General features: G+C 51.1%; 10 protein-coding genes across 10 annotated transcripts, besides 2 other annotated features; 4 read left to right on the top strand and 6 right to left on the bottom strand.

Annotated features, from left to right (window-relative positions):
• Positions 1-345: 345 nt before the first annotated feature.
• On the bottom strand, positions 346-1,607 carry NFIA_027930 (uncharacterized protein; the record flags this gene model as incomplete). The annotated part of the gene is made up of 3 exons (XM_001261615.1): positions 346-877; positions 925-1,406; positions 1,452-1,607. 3 exons carry the CDS (start codon positions 1,605-1,607, stop codon positions 346-348), a joined length of 1,170 nt encoding a protein of 389 aa, XP_001261616.1.
• A 700-nt stretch (positions 1,608-2,307) lies between these two features.
• Positions 2,308-3,340, bottom strand: NFIA_027920 (alpha/beta fold hydrolase; the record flags this gene model as incomplete). Its single annotated transcript, XM_001261614.1, has 3 exons — positions 2,308-2,481; positions 2,543-2,896; positions 2,975-3,340. 3 exons carry the CDS (start codon positions 3,338-3,340, stop codon positions 2,308-2,310), a joined length of 894 nt encoding a protein of 297 aa, XP_001261615.1.
• Positions 3,341-4,428: 1,088 nt separating this feature from the next.
• On the bottom strand, positions 4,429-6,212 carry NFIA_027910 (cytochrome P450; the record flags this gene model as incomplete). Its single annotated transcript, XM_001261613.1, has 5 exons — positions 4,429-4,557; positions 4,613-5,486; positions 5,549-5,673; positions 5,732-5,919; positions 5,981-6,212. 5 exons carry the CDS (start codon positions 6,210-6,212, stop codon positions 4,429-4,431), a joined length of 1,548 nt encoding a protein of 515 aa, XP_001261614.1.
• A 2,057-nt stretch (positions 6,213-8,269) lies between these two features.
• Positions 8,270-9,592, top strand: NFIA_027900 (putative integral membrane protein Pth11-like; the record flags this gene model as incomplete). The annotated part of the gene is made up of 6 exons (XM_001261612.1): positions 8,270-8,399; positions 8,453-8,472; positions 8,521-8,557; positions 8,616-8,683; positions 8,729-9,099; positions 9,151-9,592. 6 exons carry the CDS (start codon positions 8,270-8,272, stop codon positions 9,590-9,592), a joined length of 1,068 nt encoding a protein of 355 aa, XP_001261613.1.
• Positions 9,593-9,987: 395 nt separating this feature from the next.
• NFIA_027890 (putative isochorismatase family hydrolase) lies at positions 9,988-10,584 on the top strand (the record flags this gene model as incomplete). The annotated part of the gene is made up of 1 exon (XM_001261611.1): positions 9,988-10,584. One exon carries the CDS (start codon positions 9,988-9,990, stop codon positions 10,582-10,584), a length of 597 nt encoding a protein of 198 aa, XP_001261612.1.
• Positions 10,585-11,012: 428 nt separating this feature from the next.
• On the top strand, positions 11,013-11,609 carry NFIA_027880 (flavin-dependent quinone reductase; the record flags this gene model as incomplete). Its single annotated transcript, XM_001261610.1, has 1 exon — positions 11,013-11,609. One exon carries the CDS (start codon positions 11,013-11,015, stop codon positions 11,607-11,609), a length of 597 nt encoding a protein of 198 aa, XP_001261611.1.
• A 399-nt stretch (positions 11,610-12,008) lies between these two features.
• On the top strand, positions 12,009-13,678 carry NFIA_027870 (uncharacterized protein; the record flags this gene model as incomplete). The annotated part of the gene is made up of 2 exons (XM_001261609.1): positions 12,009-12,064; positions 12,109-13,678. 2 exons carry the CDS (start codon positions 12,009-12,011, stop codon positions 13,676-13,678), a joined length of 1,626 nt encoding a protein of 541 aa, XP_001261610.1.
• Positions 13,679-15,328: 1,650 nt separating this feature from the next.
• On the bottom strand, positions 15,329-17,145 carry NFIA_027860 (FAD-dependent oxidoreductase; the record flags this gene model as incomplete). The annotated part of the gene is made up of 2 exons (XM_001261608.1): positions 15,329-16,318; positions 16,369-17,145. 2 exons carry the CDS (start codon positions 17,143-17,145, stop codon positions 15,329-15,331), a joined length of 1,767 nt encoding a protein of 588 aa, XP_001261609.1.
• Positions 17,146-17,876: 731 nt separating this feature from the next.
• On the bottom strand, positions 17,877-19,463 carry NFIA_027850 (cation diffusion facilitator family transporter; the record flags this gene model as incomplete). Its single annotated transcript, XM_001261607.1, has 9 exons — positions 17,877-18,257; positions 18,305-18,384; positions 18,432-18,666; positions 18,715-18,818; positions 18,866-18,946; positions 18,992-19,139; positions 19,184-19,228; positions 19,278-19,327; positions 19,382-19,463. 9 exons carry the CDS (start codon positions 19,461-19,463, stop codon positions 17,877-17,879), a joined length of 1,206 nt encoding a protein of 401 aa, XP_001261608.1.
• Positions 19,464-20,148: 685 nt separating this feature from the next.
• Positions 20,149-20,175: a microsatellite.
• Positions 20,150-20,175: a microsatellite.
• Positions 20,176-20,620: 445 nt separating this feature from the next.
• Positions 20,621-22,828, bottom strand: NFIA_027840 (transcription factor domain-containing protein; the record flags this gene model as incomplete). Its single annotated transcript, XM_001261606.1, has 5 exons — positions 20,621-21,007; positions 21,059-21,407; positions 21,458-22,031; positions 22,077-22,660; positions 22,797-22,828. 5 exons carry the CDS (start codon positions 22,826-22,828, stop codon positions 20,621-20,623), a joined length of 1,926 nt encoding a protein of 641 aa, XP_001261607.1.
• Positions 22,829-23,137: the final 309 nt, after the last annotated feature.

Below are 23,137 nucleotides of genomic sequence, written 5' to 3'. Positions count from 1 at the left end.
CCAAATACTAATTCAAGCCAGTTATCTTTCAGCAGTCTATGCCACTCAATACTTGAGTGGTGGGTGACACCTGAGGAATCCAAGCAGCAGCGTGTGAAAGGAGCAAAAGTCATGTTCAGTTGTATGATCAGACAGTGCTAGTGGTTAGCTTATAGACACATATTGGATCAGGCGTATCGCTCATGAATGGAGACGTCGTTTATATTTCTATGGTCTAAGCTAGGGAAGCAAACATATTTGTCAAGAAAGGCACATATCTAATTATCTAGGATAGCAGAAGACTTATGTATCAGCTGATAGGACATGCTGGCCCACGACTAGAAAATATTTTGTGATGTCTATTGATCACTCCTTGACTTGCGTAAAATCTTTCTGCACACGGATTCCCTGCAGAGGAATCTCATCGCTCGCGCTATCGACGTTCCTCCCCTTTGAGCCTAATACGTTGGTCACCATGTGTCCGTGATCATACTCCGGCCGGAGGGACGCATCCAACCGCTCCGGCGTCATGGGGTGTCCACCGGCGGAATCCGCCTCATCCGGGAGATAATAGAAGGAATGACGCCGGCTATGCGCTGAGTGACCGACACCGCTGCCTGTGTGTCCTTTCGTCAACTCGTTCTGACTGGGGTTTGACTGGCCGGTCTTGGACATGGCGGCTGTTCGGCTGCGCAGTAAGGCCGGCAGGGCGCCTTGGATGCCGAGGATACGGACGATGGCCTGTAGGGCGGGTCGGAGGGTGGGGAGACAGGCGGAGACGATGCCGGCGGACATTTCGATGGCGGTCCAGCCGACGGTTGGAGCGAGGGTGTAGGAGGAGTCGGCGGAGGTGTACGAGAAGAGGACGCTGAAGCGGTAGGCCGAGGCGAAGACGACGCTGGGATTGGTCAGGGTCTCATCAGGTCACGGTAATGGAGCACGTACAAAAATCCGAGACTGAATGCAACTGTCAAGGCGATCTTCTCAGAGAGACGCAGCTGCAGCTTCCAGACTTGCGGCATCGGCAGAACGAGAATCGCCAGATCCGTCACGATGGTTGATACCGCATTGGCGATCCACGTCCCGACTTGGTTGATACACCGTCCGGGCAGATCGGGATACCACAGCTTCTGAACAGGAACGCAGATGAAGATAAAAAGAAAGGTGATGCAGATGACCCAAAGAACGACAAAGATGCCGATGATGTACGCCCAGCGCTTGAAGTAGGGGAAATGAAAGATACGGTAGTACATCAGCAGAATGCTGAGTTTGGTCCAGACCAGATTGAATACATAGAGAATCTCGGCCACGACGAGGAACTTGGCGATCATGACCTGGTTGGAGATGGGGACGGCGGTGCCGGCATGCAGGCCCATGCCTTCTTTGAGCATGGCGAAGATGAAGCCGACTACGACCAGGTTCCAGCCCTACGTATGTTAGTTTAGATACCTAGTCAAGGGAGGTAAGCCTACCATGGAGAACACAATCATCCAGTCATCCCACCACAACTTTTGCTTCCTCTCCCATCGGGCCAGAAGCCGCAGACAGACCATGACGAAGGCGAGCACCGTCACCGAAGCGGTGGTCGCAGTCGTCCATGGTTGCAGCGAATCCCCTTGGTCTGCCATTCTAACTGATCACGACATGAGAGACTGCTGTGGGATGATCGACTGCCGCAGGAAGAACAAGGCCATTATAACCGAATTCCTCAGATGACCTCTCTCTTCTCGTACCTGAATTCTTTCCGGCCAAGGGCCATGGCCAGACGGGAGGATTCTAGCCCATACTCCTTTTGTCAAATGCGGCGCCTAGAAATTTTTCACTATGGTGGAATGATACTTTGATTTCGGATTCCGCAAGATTTGGGACAATCTTTGGCTTGCAGCCATCAGGGCGTCGACAAATCCCAGGCCAGACTAACGAGGAGCGCCCCTTACTGGCGGGAAGCTACCATTCTTTTTTCGGATGCTCATTTGACAGACCAAAGAAGTTCAATTGGCCGTTGGGTGACCCTAGCCTGTTATAGCTGCAGGATAGTCGATCCTCGCGTTGATAGTGGGCCAGAAGCGTGGCGAAGTGGAGAGTGCGGACTGTGAGTCTTCACAATGGTACATACGGAGTATCTCCGCGCTATCCTCACAATGGTCTTTTACGAAGGGAAGTCTAATGGTGACTCCACTCGTCGTGTTTGCAAACTCTGTCATGCTGTGGCTGTGGGGGACTCTTCGGCAGTTGAGAACTTGAGATCCCTATCTGGTGCCGGACATCCGTGCAAGTGAAACATTAGAAATGCATGGTTATCATCTATCGAAAATGCTATTTATGCTATCACTTATACTTGTTCACCATCTCCAATAGCGCAGCATTCACCTCCTTTGGATTGGTGGCGTTCAGATAATGGGCTCCTCCCTCAATCATGACTAGTTTGGCCTCTGGGGACGAGGTGAAGAGCTTGATCTGCTCTGCTGGCACTATTTTGCCGAATGGAGTGTCCTCGGTGCCCTGTCGCGTCAACCTTAGCAGCATGGTACAATATCAGCCCCTGACGTAGGGATGGACTCACCTGTAACCAGTGCACAGGACACTTGATATCACCCAGTCTCAGCAACAGTCCATCGCGCGACAGCAGGCAAATCACCGCCATGCGGACCTTCTTCCGGCCTTCGTCTCCCTTGTAGACCTCCTTTAAGGTCTTGGTCCAGAACATACTCAACTCCTCGGAAGCACTGGCGCCGAACCCAATGCCGCCGACCATGCCACACCAGACATCATCGACCAGGAAATCAGGAGTCGGGACAGCGCTGGTCCAGTTCTCGTAAAAGGGCTTGAGGGCTGGGACGGGATCCCAGCACCCTTTCGATCGGGAGTCGGCCGATTCGTAATCCATCGAGGTTCCCAATGGCATCAGACCGAGGATCTAGATGACAGTAGACATATGTCAGTTTTCACGGACCCCCTCGCAGTACAGATAGTTCAGGTATGCAAGGGCTCCCACCCGGTCGGGAGCCAACAAGGCCATGCGCGTCACGATCCATCCTCCCTGGCTCGTTCCCAGAGCAAAGGCCTTGTCGATGCCGAGTTTATCCATCACCTGCAGCGCCATCAACGCCGAATCCCAGTATGTAAAGTGTTCCGACGGGCAGCTCGTCGAGCCGTGGCCCAGGGGCTCAATGGCCAGCAGGTTCATGGCGTCTGTGAGGGCGACATCGCTAAACTGATCGCGGTAAAGGGACACAGTCGTGCACATCGAGTTGATCAGAACGCATGTCGGCTTGGCGGGGTCGTAACGGTCGTTGGACAGAGCATAACCGGCGGTGATGCCGCCCAGATGGGGCACTTGGATAGTCTTTGTTGCTGCCATGTTTTGTGATGTGTGGTTTCAATACAACAATGGATGGACGAGGAGCGTCAATATGTAACTCGTCATATAGATAAGGGACCTGTCATCTAGTCACCCCTCTGTGGACACGACCGAGGTTCTGCACCCCTCCAGATCACCCCGTTCCAGACCAGATGGCACACTCAGAGGGGACGACTTCCCTTTCTGGGCCAAATCCCGGCCGAGTGGGGATGGACAGAAGAACGCCAATGACACGCTGGGCAGATGATATCCAACACTAAGTATTCTGCTAGTTTGGTCCTTCTGGGCCTTGACCGTGGAAACGGACGAATGGGACGCTTTCGGGCCGCTTCTGACACGCCGGTCCTATCCGCGTAAACTCAAAGGCCCACTGCGACAGTGAAGACAAGAATCTGTCGTACTCAGGACTCAAGGTGCCTCAGACGTGTCCATGTCACTGGCGGTGTGAGTTGAGTAACGATGTTTGTGGCCTGATGATCGATGGTCACTGACGGAAGTTGGGAAGAAGTCAGTCAAGAAGTCATTTTGTTCGCTGGGGATGCAGTGGAGCAAAAGCAACCAAGATTAGTTCCCTGCTTCACTTCGTAATTTGAGTTCTGACAGGTCATACACGCATGTCTGCATGATTAAGCCTGCCTACGGGATGTGATGTCGATCAGTCAGGGGAATTCTCGAGGCACAAACAGTCACATCAAGCAGACTATCAGCATAAACATTCAGTGCACAAATGAATAAGGTAGATAGATATCACAGGTTAATTTTGATAAATCTCAACCTAATCTGAGAGACCGTAGATCCCTCTTGAAGCAAGGGATAGTGGATTGTCGCGATCGATAATCTGATCAGTCAACAACACAAGGAAGATGTTGTGACAGATACAGAGAAGGGAGAGAGGGGAAGATTGAGAGCGTGCATTAACACTCCAGTGCCAAATTGGAAGAAAGATTCGATACGTATGGAGTATCCACGCAACAAACATCGTAAAGTTGAGAGTTCATTCTGTAGTGTTGGAAGTAATGAGATACAAAGTAAGCGCAGGCACACCTTTGAAGTTCAACCGAATTTTTCTGATCAGTAGTAGTGTCCTCTCATGCCTTTTCTAGCAGGCGACGGTCGATTGTCAGCCATACATCGCGATAGAAACCAACTCCTCCTTTGATCACGAATCGAGCCTTTGGTTTGTCGTTCACGGTCTGGACATTGTATCGGCGGAAGAACTGATAGCTCTCAGCATTGGTGTCAAACAGTGGGACGGGGAATACAACTACCCACCTGCAATGGCCCTTTGTACAGCTCCATCATGGCAATATCCCTCCCCAGACACACTCGCGCCCCGTACCCAAATGTGAAGCTATACTTGTTGTACAGCTTGGCCTTTTCGGCATCGAGCCAACGCTCCGGCTTGAACTCCTCCGCATCCTCTCCATACAGCTTCTTGTCTCGCTGCATAATCCATGGATTGCCTGATATCTCGGTCCCAGCTGGCGCAAACTTGCCATACAGATCCATACCAGGCTCTGAGACATACCGAGGGAAGATATTTGGAGCAGGGGGGTTGAGCCGCAGCGTCTCACGAACACATGCCACATAGTACGGAAGATGCTCAACGATTTCGTCGTACTGCGGGACAGGGTCAGAGATCAATCCCTTGGCCGTTGCCGCGTCAATCTCCTCCATCATACGACGGTATGCGTCGGGATTGGTAAGCAGAAAGTGCACCAGGGCCTGGAAGACGGTGCCGGTCGTATCGGCCCCCGCAAGCAGCACCAGCAGCACCTCGGCCTTGAGATATTCAATATCCAACGGGGACCCATCCTCGGTGCGTGCTTCGATAAAGGTCTGCAGGAGGTCGATGCGACCGATATCTTTCTTCTCTTCGAGCTCGCGGAATCGTTGGTCGATCAGGCGGTCGCGGAAACGCATGAGGACGCCGATGCCCGAATCGTCCTGGGGGGTGGCGACGAGGTACTTCTTCATGAAGGTGGTCTTCATCCAGCTGGTGAAGGGGTGCAGACGAGCAAGGAAACCGAACGCCGGCAGACCATCGTGGAAACCCTGAATGAGCCCGCCGACGTCCTGGCCCTGCTCGACGAAGCCAAAGGGGGCGCCGAAACCGATCTCGCTGATTATGTCGTATGCCATGTAGCTGCAACATGCCATCACGGTTAGTCCTAGGCGTCACTCCTGGATGCGTCGGTCGATGCTTACACGGCCCACCATGAGAAATCAAAAATCTCCCCTGTCTGAGCGAATTTCTCATTGAGCTTGTCGATCCAGTGTTGAATGCGAATGTCGATCAAGGGCTCCATCCTCTTCACGTTGGTAAAACTGTACTGCAGACTGTCAACGCCGCGGTTCTGGTTGTCGATGGTCGCATGGCAATCAACCTACAGGTCCCGCCAGGTGCTTTCGAAACGCTGCGTGCGTCTTATGCGATCGCATGTTGAACAGCGATTCAGTCTCGCCAAAGCTGCCGGTGATGTAGTGCCCTGTCTTGTCGGCATTGCGATGGTAGATGTCCGGCAGTTTCATCGGGTCGCTAACAAGCAGGAGCGTCGGAGTTATTCGCACAACGGGGCCTACTCAGGGATCAATTAGCATCTGCTGTCGAGGACCTTGTGATAAGATGGTGTGTCGTACCATATTTCTTCGTCAAAGCATACACGGTTGGCAATTCAGTCTCGCGAAGATTGTGCCATGCGATCCAAAGCCTAGTCACTCCTCCCCAGAAGGGCCCGGGGAAGACAGACAGGGGGTGGAAAAAGTGATAATAGACAATCTGGTACGCAAATTTGAGCAAAACGTACGCCACAAGACCCAGAACCACGTTGGTCAAGGTGATTCGGGCGAGGAACTCTTCCCCAAGACCCATGGTGGTGACTCGATGAGTGGGATAGGTTTAAGACAAGAGAGAACTGCGTTCGCAGGACACTGAAACAAAGGCCTTGCCATTGATTTTGAGGCCAACTTTACCTCGAGCCACTTTGCCCCGATTGCGACCGCGCAAAGGCCATGTGGATGCCCCAGACGAAGAGGGGGTGGATGAACGCTCAACGCACCGATGCGAGGTAGAATCCGTGAACACGAATTATACAAGGCTATTTTCTAATCTAGCCGCTTAGCTCGACTGCTTGAGTCTCGGTTGCAGCTGACAGCAGGCTGGATATTTCGTGCAGCGAGTAAGAGGGGCAGAAGCAGGCCGCGGTGTGACAATAGTACATCAACTAATGTATGAAGGCGGATGAAGCTGACGGCCATTGGAGCAGTCAATAACATCCCTGCTCTCGATGGACCTCTATGTATTTAACCGGACCGAGTCCTCGCCATATAAAGTAGGAATCGACATTCTGGACTTGCAACTGCAGTCACTGAATCTGCAGGCCCAGTTGTTGATGGTTGAGAACCGAGACAAGCGAATGGCAAGTTCCGCTGTGACATCCCAGTCTAAACTCGGTGGGGAGAGATCAGCGAGACGACCGTTAGAGATAGCCAATTTCGGCCCCTCTCCCATTATTGTGCGAGTTATTGTGTAGCATGATAGGATGATGTCCAGTGCCGATCTCATGCCCAACGGTGGATGTGGAGCTTCTTGTCTCTTTGCATTTCCGCGTATGAAGCGAGGCAGAGTGACGAGCAGTCAGCATGGTCTGACTCGTAAGAATTATGGACTTTTGTCCTAGTCAACGAGATGAGTAGACAGAGATGTCGTTTTCTCTCCTGTAGACACCTACTATGGTATTGTTCATGCCTTGAGGGTGTGATGGACACGTCCAGGTTGGTGTTGCAGTGGAAACTATTTCCGATTCCAGTCATCCGAAATCGACAACGAAAGAATATTGATGACGATCAACAGCAATCGCAAAGCATGATCACCTCTGATATAATTCCTGGAACATGCACAGAACAGCGGAGAGCATCCGAAAGAAAAAAAAAAAAAAAGTCGATGGCGAACACCAATCTATATACGTTGCACAGTAATGGTCGGCTATAGGGGACGAAGTGCAGCTATTCTCCAGAAGAAGCAATGTAGACATTCCTATGATACATCTACCAATATAGTTGACTTGTGTTTCAGCGTTGCTTTTTCCTGCCTCCTTTCTCTCAACACCACAAATGCCGATCTCATGGATTATCTACGTACTTTTTCTCCCGGTCCGTATCCCCTACATGGTCATCTATCATATGTAGTATAGACTGTGCCGTCCATGTTATCCGGACCCCTGAAGATGAAACTGATCACCAGTTTGCAGCTTGATGCAGTCTTGTGGGACAGTCAGCTCAGACTCGTCTCCTTAGGGCAATGGCAAAAGAACCGATTCCACTCTGTGTCCGTCCGCTAATCCACTATCTACTATATTTCAGTGGCTAATAATACGAAGTCGAATAGACTACTGCACAGTCCCACCTTCGCGTCGAACGTCTCATTCTTAACTACAGAACAGGTAAGCGTCCCATATCAAGTAACCTTTGTCGATGTTGCCCAATAGAATCACACCCAGTGCCACTAACAGGCGTCTCAATAATCAGCCAAACCTGCATACACGGACCAACTGAGACATGGAGTGATTCCCGTCTGTCTCAGGTGTCCCGTCTTGCTACTTTGGGGAGAAGCTTGGTAAATCAGTTTCAGGTCTTCAAGAAAACCCAGATCCTTGTAGCCTGCGCGTTAGTAGCCGGTAATAACCTAAATTGACGCCTCTGGAGCTTCGGCAGGATGCAACGACCGACGCAGAATCCCTGCTCGTTAATTGACATATCAACTTGATCTCCAGTCTCCACTGCTCTTATTCCGTAATCAGCGCTATGATCAGGTCTGCGAGATTACAAGACGATGATCAAAGAGGGCGAGGAATAAATGAGAACAAGCCATCCCTCTCAGCCTAATCCTTCCGTCGTCATGTCACTCTTTTGCATTCCAGACCATTCATCATGGCATCTGACTCTCAAGGGCCAGTTGTGGTAGGCATTTCCATTGCCTTTGCGGTCGTTACTTTTGTGGTTATCTGTCTGCGAATGTTTGCTCGAGTCGTCGTTCTGAACCATGTAGGCGTGGATGATTGTAAGTCCATCTCCTGCGAGATGCTGGCGAAAAGAAGACTGACTGATTTCTAGACTTGATCGTGTGTGCATGCGTAAGGAACCGGAAACCGTCAATTGCGCGTCCTTACTGACACACACAGCTTTTCTCCTGGGCTTTTATCGGTGTGACTATCGTCTGTCAGTACAACATCCTTTGTTCATTTGTTCATGGGAATCCGCAACTGATCTTGACTAGCTGTCAAAAAGGGACTGGGCTCTCATCTTGCTGATGTGGATAAGAGCAACCTGCCCTCCTATTCTTTTGTATGCACCATCAAAGAATCCTCGTTGCAACTCTGACCATGGCAGGTGGTATGGCTCAGCTCGATGTTCTATCTGGCCTGTCTGGGCTTCATCAAAACGTCGGTCTGCTGGTTCTACACGCGCATCGGCGACAAGACACTCACGCGCATGTCCTTGATCATGATGGGCATCGTCGGCACCCAGGCTACAGTGTTCGTCATGGTTGCAGCCTTTCAGTGTCGACCCATCCCGAAAGCCTGGAACACGTCCTTGCCAGGTCAATGTGTCGAGATCAATATCTTCTATCTGTCCAACGCGGCCTTGAACATCTTGACTGATTTGCTCACCTACTCGCTCCCTATCAAAGTCCTCCTCCACCTACAGATGCCGGTCAAGCAGAAGTTTGCCCTTGGTTTCATCCTCTGCCTGGGACTTTTGTGAGTAACTCGATCGCAGCCGAGATTCTGCACGCTGACACGCCTCACTAGTGCCTGCATCTCCTCAATCATTCGCATCACCTACATCCCCGCCATGCTAAAATCGGCCGATTTCACCTACGCCATCAGCGGCGCCATGTACTGGTCCGTGATCGAGACCAACGTGGGTATTCTGGCCGCCTCCATCCCTTCCTTCAAGGCGATTGCCTCCCGCTTCCTGCCTCGACTCATCGGCGAGTACTCCTCCAGGCGCAAATACGGATCCTCCAAACTCACGGGATCCAAACCAACCCATTGGGGATTCTCACGGTTCAAAGACAGTGTGACAATGAACTCACTGAGGACGAAGGATGCAGAGGTTATGCCGACAGAGCTTGGGACAGGGTACGGCAGCAATACCAGCGAGGAGCGCATCGTGGTGCCGAATGGGAAGATCTGGACTACAACGCAGATCGAGACGAATGTGGAAATCAGCAACGCGAGTACCCGGTGAAGAATACGCCTGCATTCTCCTGCCGAGGTCAGATACCGGTGTTATAGTCCGGACGAATGCACGGTCATTGACTAGTCGAACTAGTCTCCATGCTGTCAATCGCAGACGACGGTATGGATCCGGAAAAGCTTGGCGAATAATGTATCCCAATGAGGAAGCTATAGTAGCTGTCTATTGAGGCCATCGTTATCATTATTAAGCTATTACCTGCTGTGTAACTTGATCCCCGAAAAGATTTGTCAGAATGAAGACTCCGGTTGCCCGAGGTATAGACTCCGTAGATAACTTAAATATCACAGCTCTCTTCCCCGCACTCTTCTTCCCCTCGCAAACAACCACCATCACATATCTCCCTCCTACAGTTTCCCCTACAGTTCACAATTCTACAATCAAAAATGTCCTCCGTGCAGTCGTTCCGCCAAATGATTGGGGTCCCTCCCTCGACCGCCTCTACCAAAGATTCCACCCTCATCATCATCGACGCCCAGAACGAATACGCCACCGGCCATCTCAAGACCGCGAACGTCTCCCAGACCCGCAAGGCGATCGCAACCCTCCTAGAGAAGTACCGTGCCGGCGGCGACGGCAAGAACATCGTCCATATTGTTCATGAGGTGCCGCAGGGCGCCCCCGTCTTCACCCCCGACACCGACCTCGCCAAGGAATTCGACGAGTTGACCCCGCGCGGTGGCGAGAAGGTCATCGCCAAGCATTTCCCGAGTGCCTTTGCGCAGACCGATCTCGATGAATACCTGAAGGGTCTGGGGGATGTGGGAAAGAAGGTTGTCCTGGTGGGATATATGGCGCATGTGTGTGTGTCGACCACGGCTCGTGCGGCCAGTGAGCGCGGTTATGATGTGGTCATCGCTAGTGATGCCGTGGGTGACCGAGATATTCCCGGGGCCAACGCTGAGACTCTTGTTTCGGTGGTTCTAAGTGAACTGGCTGATGCGTTTGCTACTGTCATTCCTTCGACGGAGATCACTGCATAGCTTGTTGGATAGAGTTCTTATAGAATCGAAGCAAACTATGCATACTTATCCCGCCACCTCTTCAGTCATAGCCACACCATTTCCAACACTAAGACGATATGCATCATGTTCTTCGTCATAAGGTGATGCGCTTGTCATAATGAGATGTTGGCCTCGTAGTCAGCACGTCCGACAGACAAGGTACGATTACCAAGCATGATAGCTGCCTGAAAGAGCGACAACGGACCGGGCGGATCGCATTTTCCGACCTGCTTATTATCCCCGATTCCGAAGACTCCTGCTTATATCCGATAATAAACTGGTATATAAGCAGTACTAGTAAGATGATGATGTGCGAGGATTCAGGTGTCTTGAAAGGCCGCCGAATGTCCTGTCCTGTGTCCGCATCGAAATCAGATGAAGAAAGCGATCAGCACAAAACCGAATAAATGTCGACCCCAAGCATCGGAGTCATCGTCTGCAGCCAACGGGTTCCCCGTGCAGGACTGCAGATCACCAATTTCGTCCTGGATACCATTCAGAAAGCATACCCGACCGCCAACCTGCGCCTTATCGACCTAGCTACCTGGAATCTCCCCATGTGCAATGAACCGGGCATCCCATCGCTCATCGACTCGTCGGATGGCTACACGCACGAGCTAACCAGGAAATGGTCCGAGGAGATTGCCTCACATGCTGGATTCATCTTTGTCACACCACAGTATAACTGGGGTTATCCGGCTAGCATCAAGAACGCCATCGACTATCTCTACAATGAATGGAAGGGAAAGCCCGGGATGATTGTGAGCTACGGCGGACACGGCGGTGGGAAGGCCGCTCAGCAGCTGTATCAGGTGCTCCAGGGCCTTCGTATGCAGCCCATCGAGCCTCTTGTAGCTTTGACGTTTCCCACGAAGGAGTTTATGGGGAAAGCAGCCAGGGGAGAGGATCTGGGGGTGATTGAGGATGAGGGCATTTGGAGGGATGGTCGGGAGCAAATACTTACAGCGTTTCAGGTTCTATTCAACTCGTTACAAGGTCTATAGGTCAAGGGATCTGGTAGTGAAACTCTAGCTTGCGGCATGTTAGGGAATCTTTGGTTTGGTCTGATCCGGCGGTTCATGACACTGTCAAGGAAACGAACAAGGGGGATGGATTGGCTGCAGTTGATGCATGCATGACGAGACTCGATAGAACACCGCTAAAAGTACCATTCTGGGGAGATTGCAGTACATAATGTCTTCAATTGTGTCTGCAACATCTGTTACTGTGTAGGTAATGATTGGGCCAAGCGATCGTGCTCAGTTGGTGAAAATAAGCACTAAAATACGGAGTGTGGCTGTGGCAACTCTGCATCGCTTCAAATCTCAGGGATTGAATCCCCGTGAGATTGATTATCACGTCTCTGAGACCTCCCTGCAGCCGTTGAATATACTGTAAAGAATATGAAGCATACTCGAGCCAAGCACACCAAATCAAGAAGAGGTTGCATCACCTGCAAGTGAGTCATTCTACGCCTCCCTTGACCCGTCCTAATTCTCCCAGAATCCGTCATGTCAAATGCGACGAACAACAGCCAGAATGTCTACAGTGCGTCAAGACAGGACGCAAATGTGATGGATACGATCCCCAACAGACAAATCCACAGGCGCAGCAGAGAGCTGTAGTCGATCCTGTCCCCGAGGCTTGGACTAAACCCAGTGCCGACCATCGCCTGGTCTTGCGTCCGGGGACTCGAGAAGAACGGCAGTATATCGAGTTCTTCTGCACCCGGACATCGCGCGCACTCTCTGGCTTTTTCGATTCGGATCTCTGGCAGTATTTTCTGCCCCAGCTAAGTCACTCCGAGGCCGGGATCCGGCACGCAGTCATCGCTCTGGGGGCTCTCCATCAACATCTACATAGAGTCCTCTCCAAAGGTAAATGTGATCCAGGGCGGAAGATTGCGCCCCAGAATGAGCATTTTATTATTCAGCAGTACAACTCGGCGATTCGACATTTGGTGGCACAACTGTCCTCCACGACCACGCACCAGGTACCGCATCTGACGCTGATCAGCTGCTGTTTATTTGTCTCCTTGGAGATTCTCAGTGGACAGATTAGTAAGGCTCTAGACCATATCCAAGCCGGACTGAAGATTCTCCAGCGATGGGAGAATCAGACAGATGGAAAACTACAGTCGGAAGGGATTACACGAGAACTGGCTTACATCCTGATCCGCTGGAATACCCAGCTCTCCACGCAAGGTAGGAAGATGATTCCTCTCAATCTCAGCCAGCTAGATACAGCAGAATCAGGGGGAAAACAAGAATTCTGGTCGGAAATCACAGAAGCCAGAAATTCACTCGTTTTACTGAGCAACCGCACGATGAGCTTCGTGGAGGCCGTGGACACCGACCGGAAGACGAGAGGGTCGCCCTGGCAAGTTCGTCGGCAACAAGCTCTCCTCCAAGCTCTTGCCGCATGGCTGAGCGCATTTGAAAGCCTGATGAAGCGATGTGGCCGACGGCTGAAGAAGACCGATCCTCGAGGACCAGTCCTGCTACGCATCCACCACCGCACCAACCAGATTTTGGCCTCGGTCGCCCTGTCCAGAGACGAGCTCATATTCGACCAGCTCGACGATGACTTCAGAGCTATTGTTTCCTACGCCGAGGACCTGATTGAGCTCAATGCGTCACTGGACAAAGACGCTGTGCTGAGTGTCTTTTCTTTAGAGACCGGACTCATCTCTTCGCTCGGCTACACGGCTAGGAAGTGTCGCAATCCGGTGCTCCGGCGAAAGGCAATCAGCCTGCTCTACCGCTGCCCTCAGAAGGAAGGACTGTGGAGTATGCAGCAGTATGCGGTTCTCGCGCGGATCATTGTGCAGATCGAGGAAGCAGAGGTGGCTCATCTGCCGTTGGCGCAGCGGATTCCCGAAGATCGGCATCGCGTATATACAGCGCACATTCAAAACAGGAATTGTACGTCATGTCGACTAGCATTGATGTATATGCCTGAGACTGGTGATGGAGAATGGCATTGTCGGGTCAGGGAGGTGGAATTTGCGGCTGAGATCCAAGCAGAGGATCCCAACTTTTTCGCTGAAGCGGGTATCAGCTTGGAGACTTGAGGGAGTCTACAGTGCTCTTCTTAGACTAGTTTCAACAATTGGTTTAGGAGTGTCGTGTCTACCATATGGGGTTGCCATGGAAGAGAATATCAGATTATAGCTGTTGCAGTAGTAAAACATGTTCAACAATGAATCACATCCATCAATGGTGAAATGGTATATACATTATAATTAATCAAGTATTGGTGTCGTATCATCAAACTATCCAACGCCTCGCTCGTTATCAATCCTCATATCCAAATATAGATCTTTCATCCGCGGCCAAATCTTTTGCATATGATTAGTCCGGCCCAGTGAGCAAGGCGAGGAAGACGTACTTTCGTGAGAGTTTATCTCTCCAACTTGTATGGTTCGGCTCTTTCTTTCGATCTAAAACTGGCTGCTGCTTTTGCGCCTTCATCTCGCGAAATACGGCTTCCACATGAGCGCGGTCCAGGTGTCGAGGGTTTTTGTCCTGCCAGGATTGTCTGGGGATGTTCATCCCATAGCAGTCCGGGGCCAGTAAGGGATATGGAATGGTCATTATGAGTGATGTCTGTATATAATGGACGGTAGATGACTATATAGTATAGTGTGTATAGTAGGTTAATGGATGCAATGTCGCCAAGTAGGATGAGGCATCTGGCAGCTCTTATATGGCGACATCTAGGATCATGAGAACAGGATCAAAGCAAATACGAAAGAAAGACCAATAACATCGTTCGTAGAGAGGCAGTGGAATGCTCGAGGTGGTCTTGGTCTGGCAGTCATTTGACGTGGCCTGATGCGATGATCTGGCCCAGTCGATCTTGTTCTTGTTGCACCCTGAATCGTTTTTCTCACGATTCCCAGAGTGCTACTATTATTTCTGAATAGGATCACACCATTGTCGCCTGTCCTTCTCATGACCGCTGTCTCTATCCACTACGATCTGGACATATATTGAAATCAACAGCTGATGTATCCATCCTCCAACTCTTCACGAAGCACGGACATCAACCCCGCATTTCAAATCCAGCCTATCCACGGCCATGCGCCACTGGATCACCATTGGCCTCATTGGGAAATATCGAAGCCATCATTTGTGCCGTCAGCAAATCGCCGGTTGGTGGCGCAATGTTTAAATTTTCGACGCCAATCAGCAATCCGCCGAGCTTGGCATCGTGGCATTGCTACGGAGTACACTCTACTCGAATGCTCGGCAGACGACATTACTGTGGATATCTCCATGTGGACCAGTGGTGTACAATCGCTGTATGTGCCAGGCGGATTGTGGATTTTGAGTATTAGACATACTGCACCGCAGCACGGCTTAAGCATTCAGGGGGGAAATACATGATTGACCACGACAACTACAGATTATATTTAATGCCACCATTTCACCAGAAGCGTCTGAAACGGGCAAACATGTAAGCGAAGTTGATAGTGTAATACAACATAGCCACGAGAAGATGATGGAGAATTGTCCAGTCCAAGTCCATTTAAGATGCAACCTGGCCGATTCAGATATAACAAGCTGGAGAAAGAAAAGACCTTACCATCTACTGACGCCAAACACGAACCCTGCTGTCAAGACCTCTATTATGTACCACTTGGACGATTTACACAATTCTGAAACAAACTGAATGACAGAAAAACCTCAGGCGTAATCTTCTGAAGACAGAAAGAAGCTCACTTCGCAACCCGACAGAGCCCCTGCTCATCCCAATCCTCGCTACCGACCATCCTGCGCGCGATAAAGAGACCAGCCGGATCCCATCTCTGCTTGATCCTGTACAAACGGCGGTAATTCCGGCCCCAGAAGGACTCTTGGAAATTGGGTTCGTAGGCAAAGGCCTCGTTCACATACGCGCCCATCTTGTCTGCTCCCTCGACTCCTTGCAGCAGCGGCAGCTCCACATCCGTCACATTCTTGATGACGGCCTGCTGCTGGGCCAGAGTGGCATTGGCGCTCCAACTGCGGGTGTATGCGATATGCACAATCGCCTTTCTCCAAGCTGGATTGAGTGCACTGTCGACTTTGCCAGCATTCTCAGCCACGGCGCCGCCTCCAACCACCATACCGGTCACGGCTTCCCCAGGCGTATAGCGGAATTTGCTCATGGTAGAAGCGAGCTTGGCGGGTCCGTCCTTGGAGGTGAGGAGGTCTTTCGAGAGCAGCCTGGAGAAGAGTAAGGCGATTGATCCTGTCGCGTCGGAATCGCCGACAAGCATGAGCTTTGACCTTGCCTCGTGGACACTGGGCATGGGGAAGGATAGGTACTGAGTGTACACGCCTGCGGTCGCGTTGAGTTTCTTCATCAGCGGTTCGTACATCTGGCCAACCTCCGTTGTGTTGCTTGTATTGGTATGGAAGAGATAAAAGCTCAATACTGAGAGGGTTTGGTTATTCTCCCACGGCACATTTGGAACCATGAAGTAGTATCCGCCTCCTCGGGCATCAGTCACGGCCGGTAGCGCAGCATGAAAGTCAGCCACGGCGGTCCAAAATGCGGGATCTCCGGCAGCCGTGGTGATGTTCATCGTGGTAACGACCAGCGGGATTTCCTCGAATGTACGAACGGTGACTTTGGTGACGATGCCAAAGGTGCCTCCACCACCCCCTCGCAGCGCCCAGAACAGGTCCGAATTCTGGTAGGCATTGGCAGTGACTAGATCTCCCTGTAGCGTGTCAGTACCATGCACTATCCCTAGGAAAAGCATCAACTTACCGAAGCCGTGACAACACTGAACTCCAGGGCATTATCCGACGCCATCCCCTTCCAGGGGCTTAAGAACGAATGACCACCTCCTTGGATATACCCTCCGGTCGGTCCAACAGTGTGAGCAGTGCCACCCACTACCGTTTTGTTCTGCTTGGCAAGAGCAGCATACATCTCCTGCAGACTAATCCCAGCATCCAGTGTCACAGCCGGACCTTCACCCTTATGTTTCGGTGCCCCCTTTGGCACGAAATCATTTACTGTCTGCAGTCCCTTCATTCGGTTGGTCAAGATCTGAAGAGAGTTCGGAGCCGCCGAGCGTCCAAGAAAGTCATGACCGGAGTTCTTGACCGCAAGACGGATGTTATGCCGCCTTGCGAACCGGACAGCCTCCTGGATGTGTCGCGCGTTTTGCACGACGGCAGAGTAGAGCGAAATACGGCCCTGCTTACAAGTATATGGAGCAGTCTCGATATAACAGCTCTCATTGTGTTCTGGCCAGGCTGCCCAGTTCTCCCATTGCACGGCGCCGGGCTGAGCAGCGCGCCAGACGGAGTTGGACCACTGCGCTGTGACTTCCCGGCAGGCGGTGCTGTTAGGGTTGATGTGGCAAGGGGCAGCGACAGGCTGTACGGCAACGAGGTTGCCGTCAATTGAGCGGTTGAGGGCATTCCACTCTTGTGGTGATGGCCAGCACGGCTGATGGGGTTGACATCGGCAGCGGCGTGAATCGGGAGCAGCAATTGCTGCTATAGCAAAGAAAATGGCCAGTAAAAGACTCTTCATAGTGACCGGTGTAAGACACGGGAGTAGACTGCAAAGTGAAGTAGGTTATGAGCCTTTGACCTGCACATACTGACCTCTCCTTATATACATCAGAAATACCAGCACTCCGGTGCGCCCGACACTCCAGGCCCAAAAAGGTAATGAAAATAAGATACGAGCTATGCAACGGGGCTGTGTCGATCATCCCGCTGCCTGTTTCCATACGAGAATTAGACTCCGGGCGCATGCGATATGGGCATCCATCATCAGGAAAGCAGCTGCAAATGCGCAGAGATTATGGCATGCTGGCCCTGATGTCATTGATGAGGCTGTTGCAGACCTCGTACTCGCTACGATCCGTTGTCCTTCTCCGTGGAGCCATATTAATCTTTATTGGCTTGGAATTCAGTAGAGCCATAGTGTGTCACAGTTTACTTCCCATAGCTGCATTTCCACGCAGCGATAACCACTCTTGAGCCGATCAACTGTTCGATGCATCTCTTTCTACGCTTAACTTCAATAGATCATGCAGCTATGCCCCGTTTATTTGCATATGAGGAATCAACGTGTCTAGAAGACTAATAAAACACGAGATGGGTACATGTTGGCATTGCATGTGCCATTATCCATGGGGTACGGATATGCCGGAGATGACCTCACGACGGCATCCCGACCCGAACCCGAAGTCCCATGATATCATCTAAACATCTTTACACTCATGCCCCGGACATAATCCAATCTGAGTCAAAACCTTAGAGCGACTTATCCCGACTGCAGCATGTGTACCCTTTACAGGTACTCCCACAATTGATCAAGCATGTCGACAGGGTTTCCGACAAACAGCCAGAACTGGGGTTGACAACATGTCGCTTCTTGACTCCGCCTTCAACAATCAATTCTGCGGTGTCCTGACCCTGGATTGATCTACTATCGCTGGGAATTGGACGGACATGCTCCGGCTGCAAGGTCGTGGAATGGATCCCATACGCATGGAAACACTCGTTGATAATCTTGGCCTTGTCCATAAAATCGGCGATCAGTTCATCGGAGACTGCCAGATGCACCGATGCAAGGGCTTTCTCCTGGTTGAGTCGCCAGATATGCAGCTCATGGACGGATTCGACGCCGGGAATCTTGAACCGAGTCAGTATGTGAAAACATGCCCCGGGTCAATACTTACAGCTTCAAGGTCGTGCTTGACATCTTCCGGATCAACGCCTAGCGGAACGCTCTGCAGCAAAATGGTTCCACTTTTCCGAACTACATTGAGTCAGCAGGATTCTCTAAAGTCTGACTGTGCTACATGCCTAGAGGAAGCGACGAGAGGAGGATCACGATCGCAATCGCCATGCTGACAGCAGGATCGGCATAGTATCTCCCCTCATATTTGGCCTTCCAGATCACCAACGCAGCAATAATAACCCCGAGATTGTTCGCTGCATCACCGAGGACATGGATAAGCACACCCATCATTCCCAGATCATGGCCCTTCTTCGCTTGTGACTTGACATTGTGTCGGTGCTCGAGGTGAGGGCGCAGGACCTGACAAGGGTCTTAGCTGGGAAAGCTTACGGCGAGACAACGACTTACCCGAGCGGACAAGGAACTCCTGCGTTCGAGCCTAGACAGGGACGTTGAAAGCTCCAGGTCGTCGTCGGATGGATCTGGCGTGTTGGTTTCACCATGGTCGTGTTCTATCAACTTAGTCTGCTACTCAATCCTCTTCTGGGATGGAACGAACCATGCAGGAACAATCCACTGATCAGGTTCAAAGCCAACCCGACGCAACCAATGATCAGCACAAGCTTGGGGTTTTCAATTCCTGCATGTGTCAGTACATTGCCTCCACCAGGGCGATATACCATACGCTCTAACGACACAAAGCGATCGATGGACTGAAGAAAGATGCTGATTCCCAGAGACAGGAGGAAAACGCCATTGAAAAAAGCACCCAATAATTGTGCGCGCTGCCAGCCGAAAGAAAGCTCTTTAGGGTGTTTGCTGCGTTGGGAGATCTGACTCTTTAGCTTTACTCTAAGACATGAAGGAGCTTCGCTACCTTGAGCGCTACCAGCGCGACAATGAAGCCGACAAGATCGTTCAGCTGCAGGTATATCAGTATCACTTCTAAATTATCGACATATGCCACCAACATAGTGGAAAGCGTCTGCGACCAAGGCCAGAGAGCGGGTATAAAATCCGACTGAAATATTGTGTTAACCAGGCGGCCGCTGGACATGCAGACCTCAAACTTTACCTGCGATTTCTGCCAGGAAGAAAGACGCAGAAATGCTGATTACCAGGATCAGACGGTGTTCGCGTTTGAGATGAGAAAACATGATGAAGCCAGAGAATATTGATTGTGTAAAGAAATATGTACAGAGCGAAGATCTTCAGACAAAGCAATTTGGAAGTGAGGCTCCCAAGCTGCAGAGTAGCTTGCAAAAGATGCGAGTCGCTCCCTCATAAAGGACGTAGCCCAAGTTTCCCCTGTCTAGGAAAAGTCGATTGTGACACGTTAGAACGGCGACCTGCCAGGATCAGACCTCGACCTCGGCCGGGGGGTCTCAGCTCGCCAGCGATGTCATAGGAGCGCACAAAGACCAAGCAGCAGAAATGCCTCAGAGCCCTATCCATGCCAGGCGCAGCGCATAGTCTGCTGACCTTACTATTGATACCTGAATGCTTATGAGCAGGCTAAATCGGCGAAATGTGGGGAATGCCCTCGTCTATTCGCCGGGATTAGTCATAGTAAGTCGGTTCTCGACACAAAGGAGTGACTCATTCCGGAGGAGCACGACAGTTGGTTGTTCAGTCAGGATGCACGCCCGAGCTCGGATCGGAACCGTCGGATCAAAATCAGTTGACCCTGCTGGTGCCTCTGGGAGCGAGGGAAGGTCAGATCCCAGACATGCGAAGCAGTGTACGGCTTCAATCTGTAATGTTAGTGTGATCAGTAGCAGAGTGAACGATATCGCCAATCAAGCTGTTCATCAAAGCCAGCCACCATAATGATGATGATGATGTTGTTGTTGTTGTTGTTGTTGTTGTAAAAAACTTTGTCATTTCAGTTCCGAGTAAATCCGAGATATGACTGACATATCGTGATGTGACGAGAACGACTTAGATGGGAAGATAGAGTCAGCCCTGCTTGAAAGAAAGCAGACGCAAAACCATCTAGTTCAACTGCACAGTTCAGAATCAGGGATAGGTTATCGTCGAAGAGAAGAGCAAGAGGAGCGAGTCAACTATATTTAACTTGACGAGGAGTGAGTACCTTGGGGACTGCACAGGTCTTGGCTTCCCTTTACGGACAAGAGAATGAAGACCAGCCAACTATGATCCCCCAAATAATCCAATCAGTGCCCATCCTAGTAGTAGATACACTCATATACTACGAGGGTCCATGTTGATATCTGTTCAGATAATTATGCATATGGTCTCCAAGCCCTAGTTGAGTAGGTATTTATTTCAAGTTTGAAGCCTTCGATGCTTTCTATGAACCGACCCCCAAAGATGGCCATGCAGTATCAAACCCAGTGTCAAATCCCAATGACCAGGATTCATCAATAAACGGCCACTGGAGCATTTCCACTTCTAGCTCATGAGATTCACTCAAGGGCAATGCATCCATCGGTGCTGTGCCAGGATGACGACTATCACTCCCTAACGCTTGATGATTATTCCGATTCCTAGGCGCAGTTGGCATATTCTCCCGCTCCAAAATATGCTGGGACTCTTCCTGACGCGGTCGTACACTTCGAATGTCACCATATTCGTCCAAAGTCCCCGCGATCGTGAGATGGCCTGCCCCGTCACGCACGTGCATTTGATTGTTTCGGGCTATCTCGTAGAATCTGTTGGCTTCCTGGACGGTTCGCCACTGTATCTGTCAGCTATGTAGTCAACTGCAAATTGGAAGCCCGACGCTCACCCAATTCTGTCCAACGGGCCAGTATTTGCTCAGTCGTTCGAGATATGCCAGGTTGGCCCTTTTCTCCTCTTCCGCTCGCTCGATTCCCCCAGGATATCGCTGCGGGCACACAGTCCCGTACATGTTGATGTGGGCCGCGACAAAAACACTGAAGCCAGAGTATGGTGTGATTACCGGTGCCCCCGAGACGTCGAGGGCGGAAAGGATGCCGCCGATATTTTGCGCTGCTTCGAAGAGTTGCCGGATAGCCTGAGACTCGTCTACATTACTCAAGGGCTGCAAATTATGGAGCAAGTCGACATGAGGTTTGAGACTGGACAGGAACTGGTCTCTAAACAGAAAGAGGATACTAGGCTGTTATTAGAAGGGCCAAGCATCGGAAGAGAGTTAGGGAAATACCTCATGAAATAGACCAGATTGATGTATGCGAACAACTCGCCGTATCCCAACGCAACATGCGCCTGCGCACTGGTGGCCGGGTATCGCACCGTCACATCCTGTAGGAACCTCCACTCGTCCAGCTCCTCCTTCAACCGCTGCCAGACCACGCGCGGCGATGAAGGATCTTGAGGAAGGGTCAATGTCCGACCGCGCCGACTCTCGTTCGCGAACCGAAGAATCCGCACGAAGATATCGAACCCTCGGGTGACAATCGTCAGTCCATAGTCAATGGTTAGATTCCTCGACAACGGTGAGTGTTTGCTCATATCGGACGGCATCAAGCGATGCGATGAAAGCCGACCAAAGTTGAAGTCCCGGTCACTGGTCGGCAACGGAACTGAAATCTGTCGAAAGGAAAGGGCGAAATGCTGGCGCGCTCCGGAACTCAGCTCGCAGTCTTGCGCGAAACAGCACCAGTACGTGCGGACCAGCTGCTCGTACTGAGTTTGGCTGGCCTGAAAGTCTTGTGGATTGTGCTCCATGCTATCGTCGGCGGTCTTGAGGAGGGACTGGATCATGTACGTTGCCATTCCTGACATCATTAGCCTCGTATAGGGAACATGAAGCGCGGACATACCACTGTACATCCAGGCCTTGTAGGGTCGACCGGAACCCCATTCATAAAAGGTAATCATCACCAGAGACTGCGCAAGATAGAGCGATGGGGCCTCGAACGCGCGATGCGCCAGCTGCTTGCGAGCATACTCCGCATATGTTTCGGCTGCCTCCAGACGGTGATCGGGCATGAATCTCACACATAATGACAGCAGAGCTGCTACAAAAACCGGGTCAACCGAGGCTGGATTTGACGATAATTCTGCAATCAGAGACGGATAGTGGAGGAAATTGGCGACGGGGAATTTCTTGCGGTAGGTCTCACACGCCGCAATGATGGTGGATGAAGGCAAGGCCTCCACGGGATTCTCAGCGCACCATGGCGATGGACGGTCGGGTTGCGGTTCAGGAGGCAATGGTGGGCTATTGAGAGCGGTTGTCGGTTCAGATATCACCCTTCGCTGTCTCTGTGATTTCAGTGTGGTTCGTTTTGACCGTCTTGACGGGGAAGAATATGTGTCCGTCAACTGACAGTCGGTCAGTTTCGCTCTTTGGCAGCGACGACATGGTGGTTGGCCTTCGTGAATGCATTTGACCTTCGCTTGACTATACAGAACAACAATGACTATCAGCGAATCAATCCGAGTGGTAAGTCCAGGCCATGCCAACGGATTGGCTCGTTTGGAGGTTATTCCCGATTCCCGAGGATCACCTAACGGACTACAGAGCATCAGGGACATACCGGCAGCTATCGCAGGACACTGAAAGTCGCATTCTCAAGGGCCGGATTGATAAGATCAACTCATTGATCTGCCATTATCTTCAGTCCCTCAATTGAGATGATGATGATCTTCAGAAGCGCCCTTGTAATGATGGTTGCGTGGTCGGGAATGGATCCAGACTTCCAGTAGGTGATGATTTCACTCTCGGTGCGGAGATAACCACAATCCTTCCAAATCGGGTAAAGCGCATGACAAGGGAAGCTTCTTTTTTGTTCTTCCATCACATCAAGAAAAAGAAATGTTTTTCTAGATTCATTCTAGTGTGCTACAGATAGTGATCGACACGTTAGAGAATATTCCA

Source organism: Aspergillus fischeri, genomic scaffold, assembly GCF_000149645.3.
Source record: "Aspergillus fischeri NRRL 181 1099437636263 genomic scaffold, whole genome shotgun sequence".
NCBI classification, from domain to species: Eukaryota; Fungi; Ascomycota; class Eurotiomycetes; order Eurotiales; family Aspergillaceae; genus Aspergillus; species Aspergillus fischeri.
The sequence above is the reverse complement of the archived record's forward strand: the minus strand, read 5'-3'. Positions and strand labels throughout refer to the sequence as shown.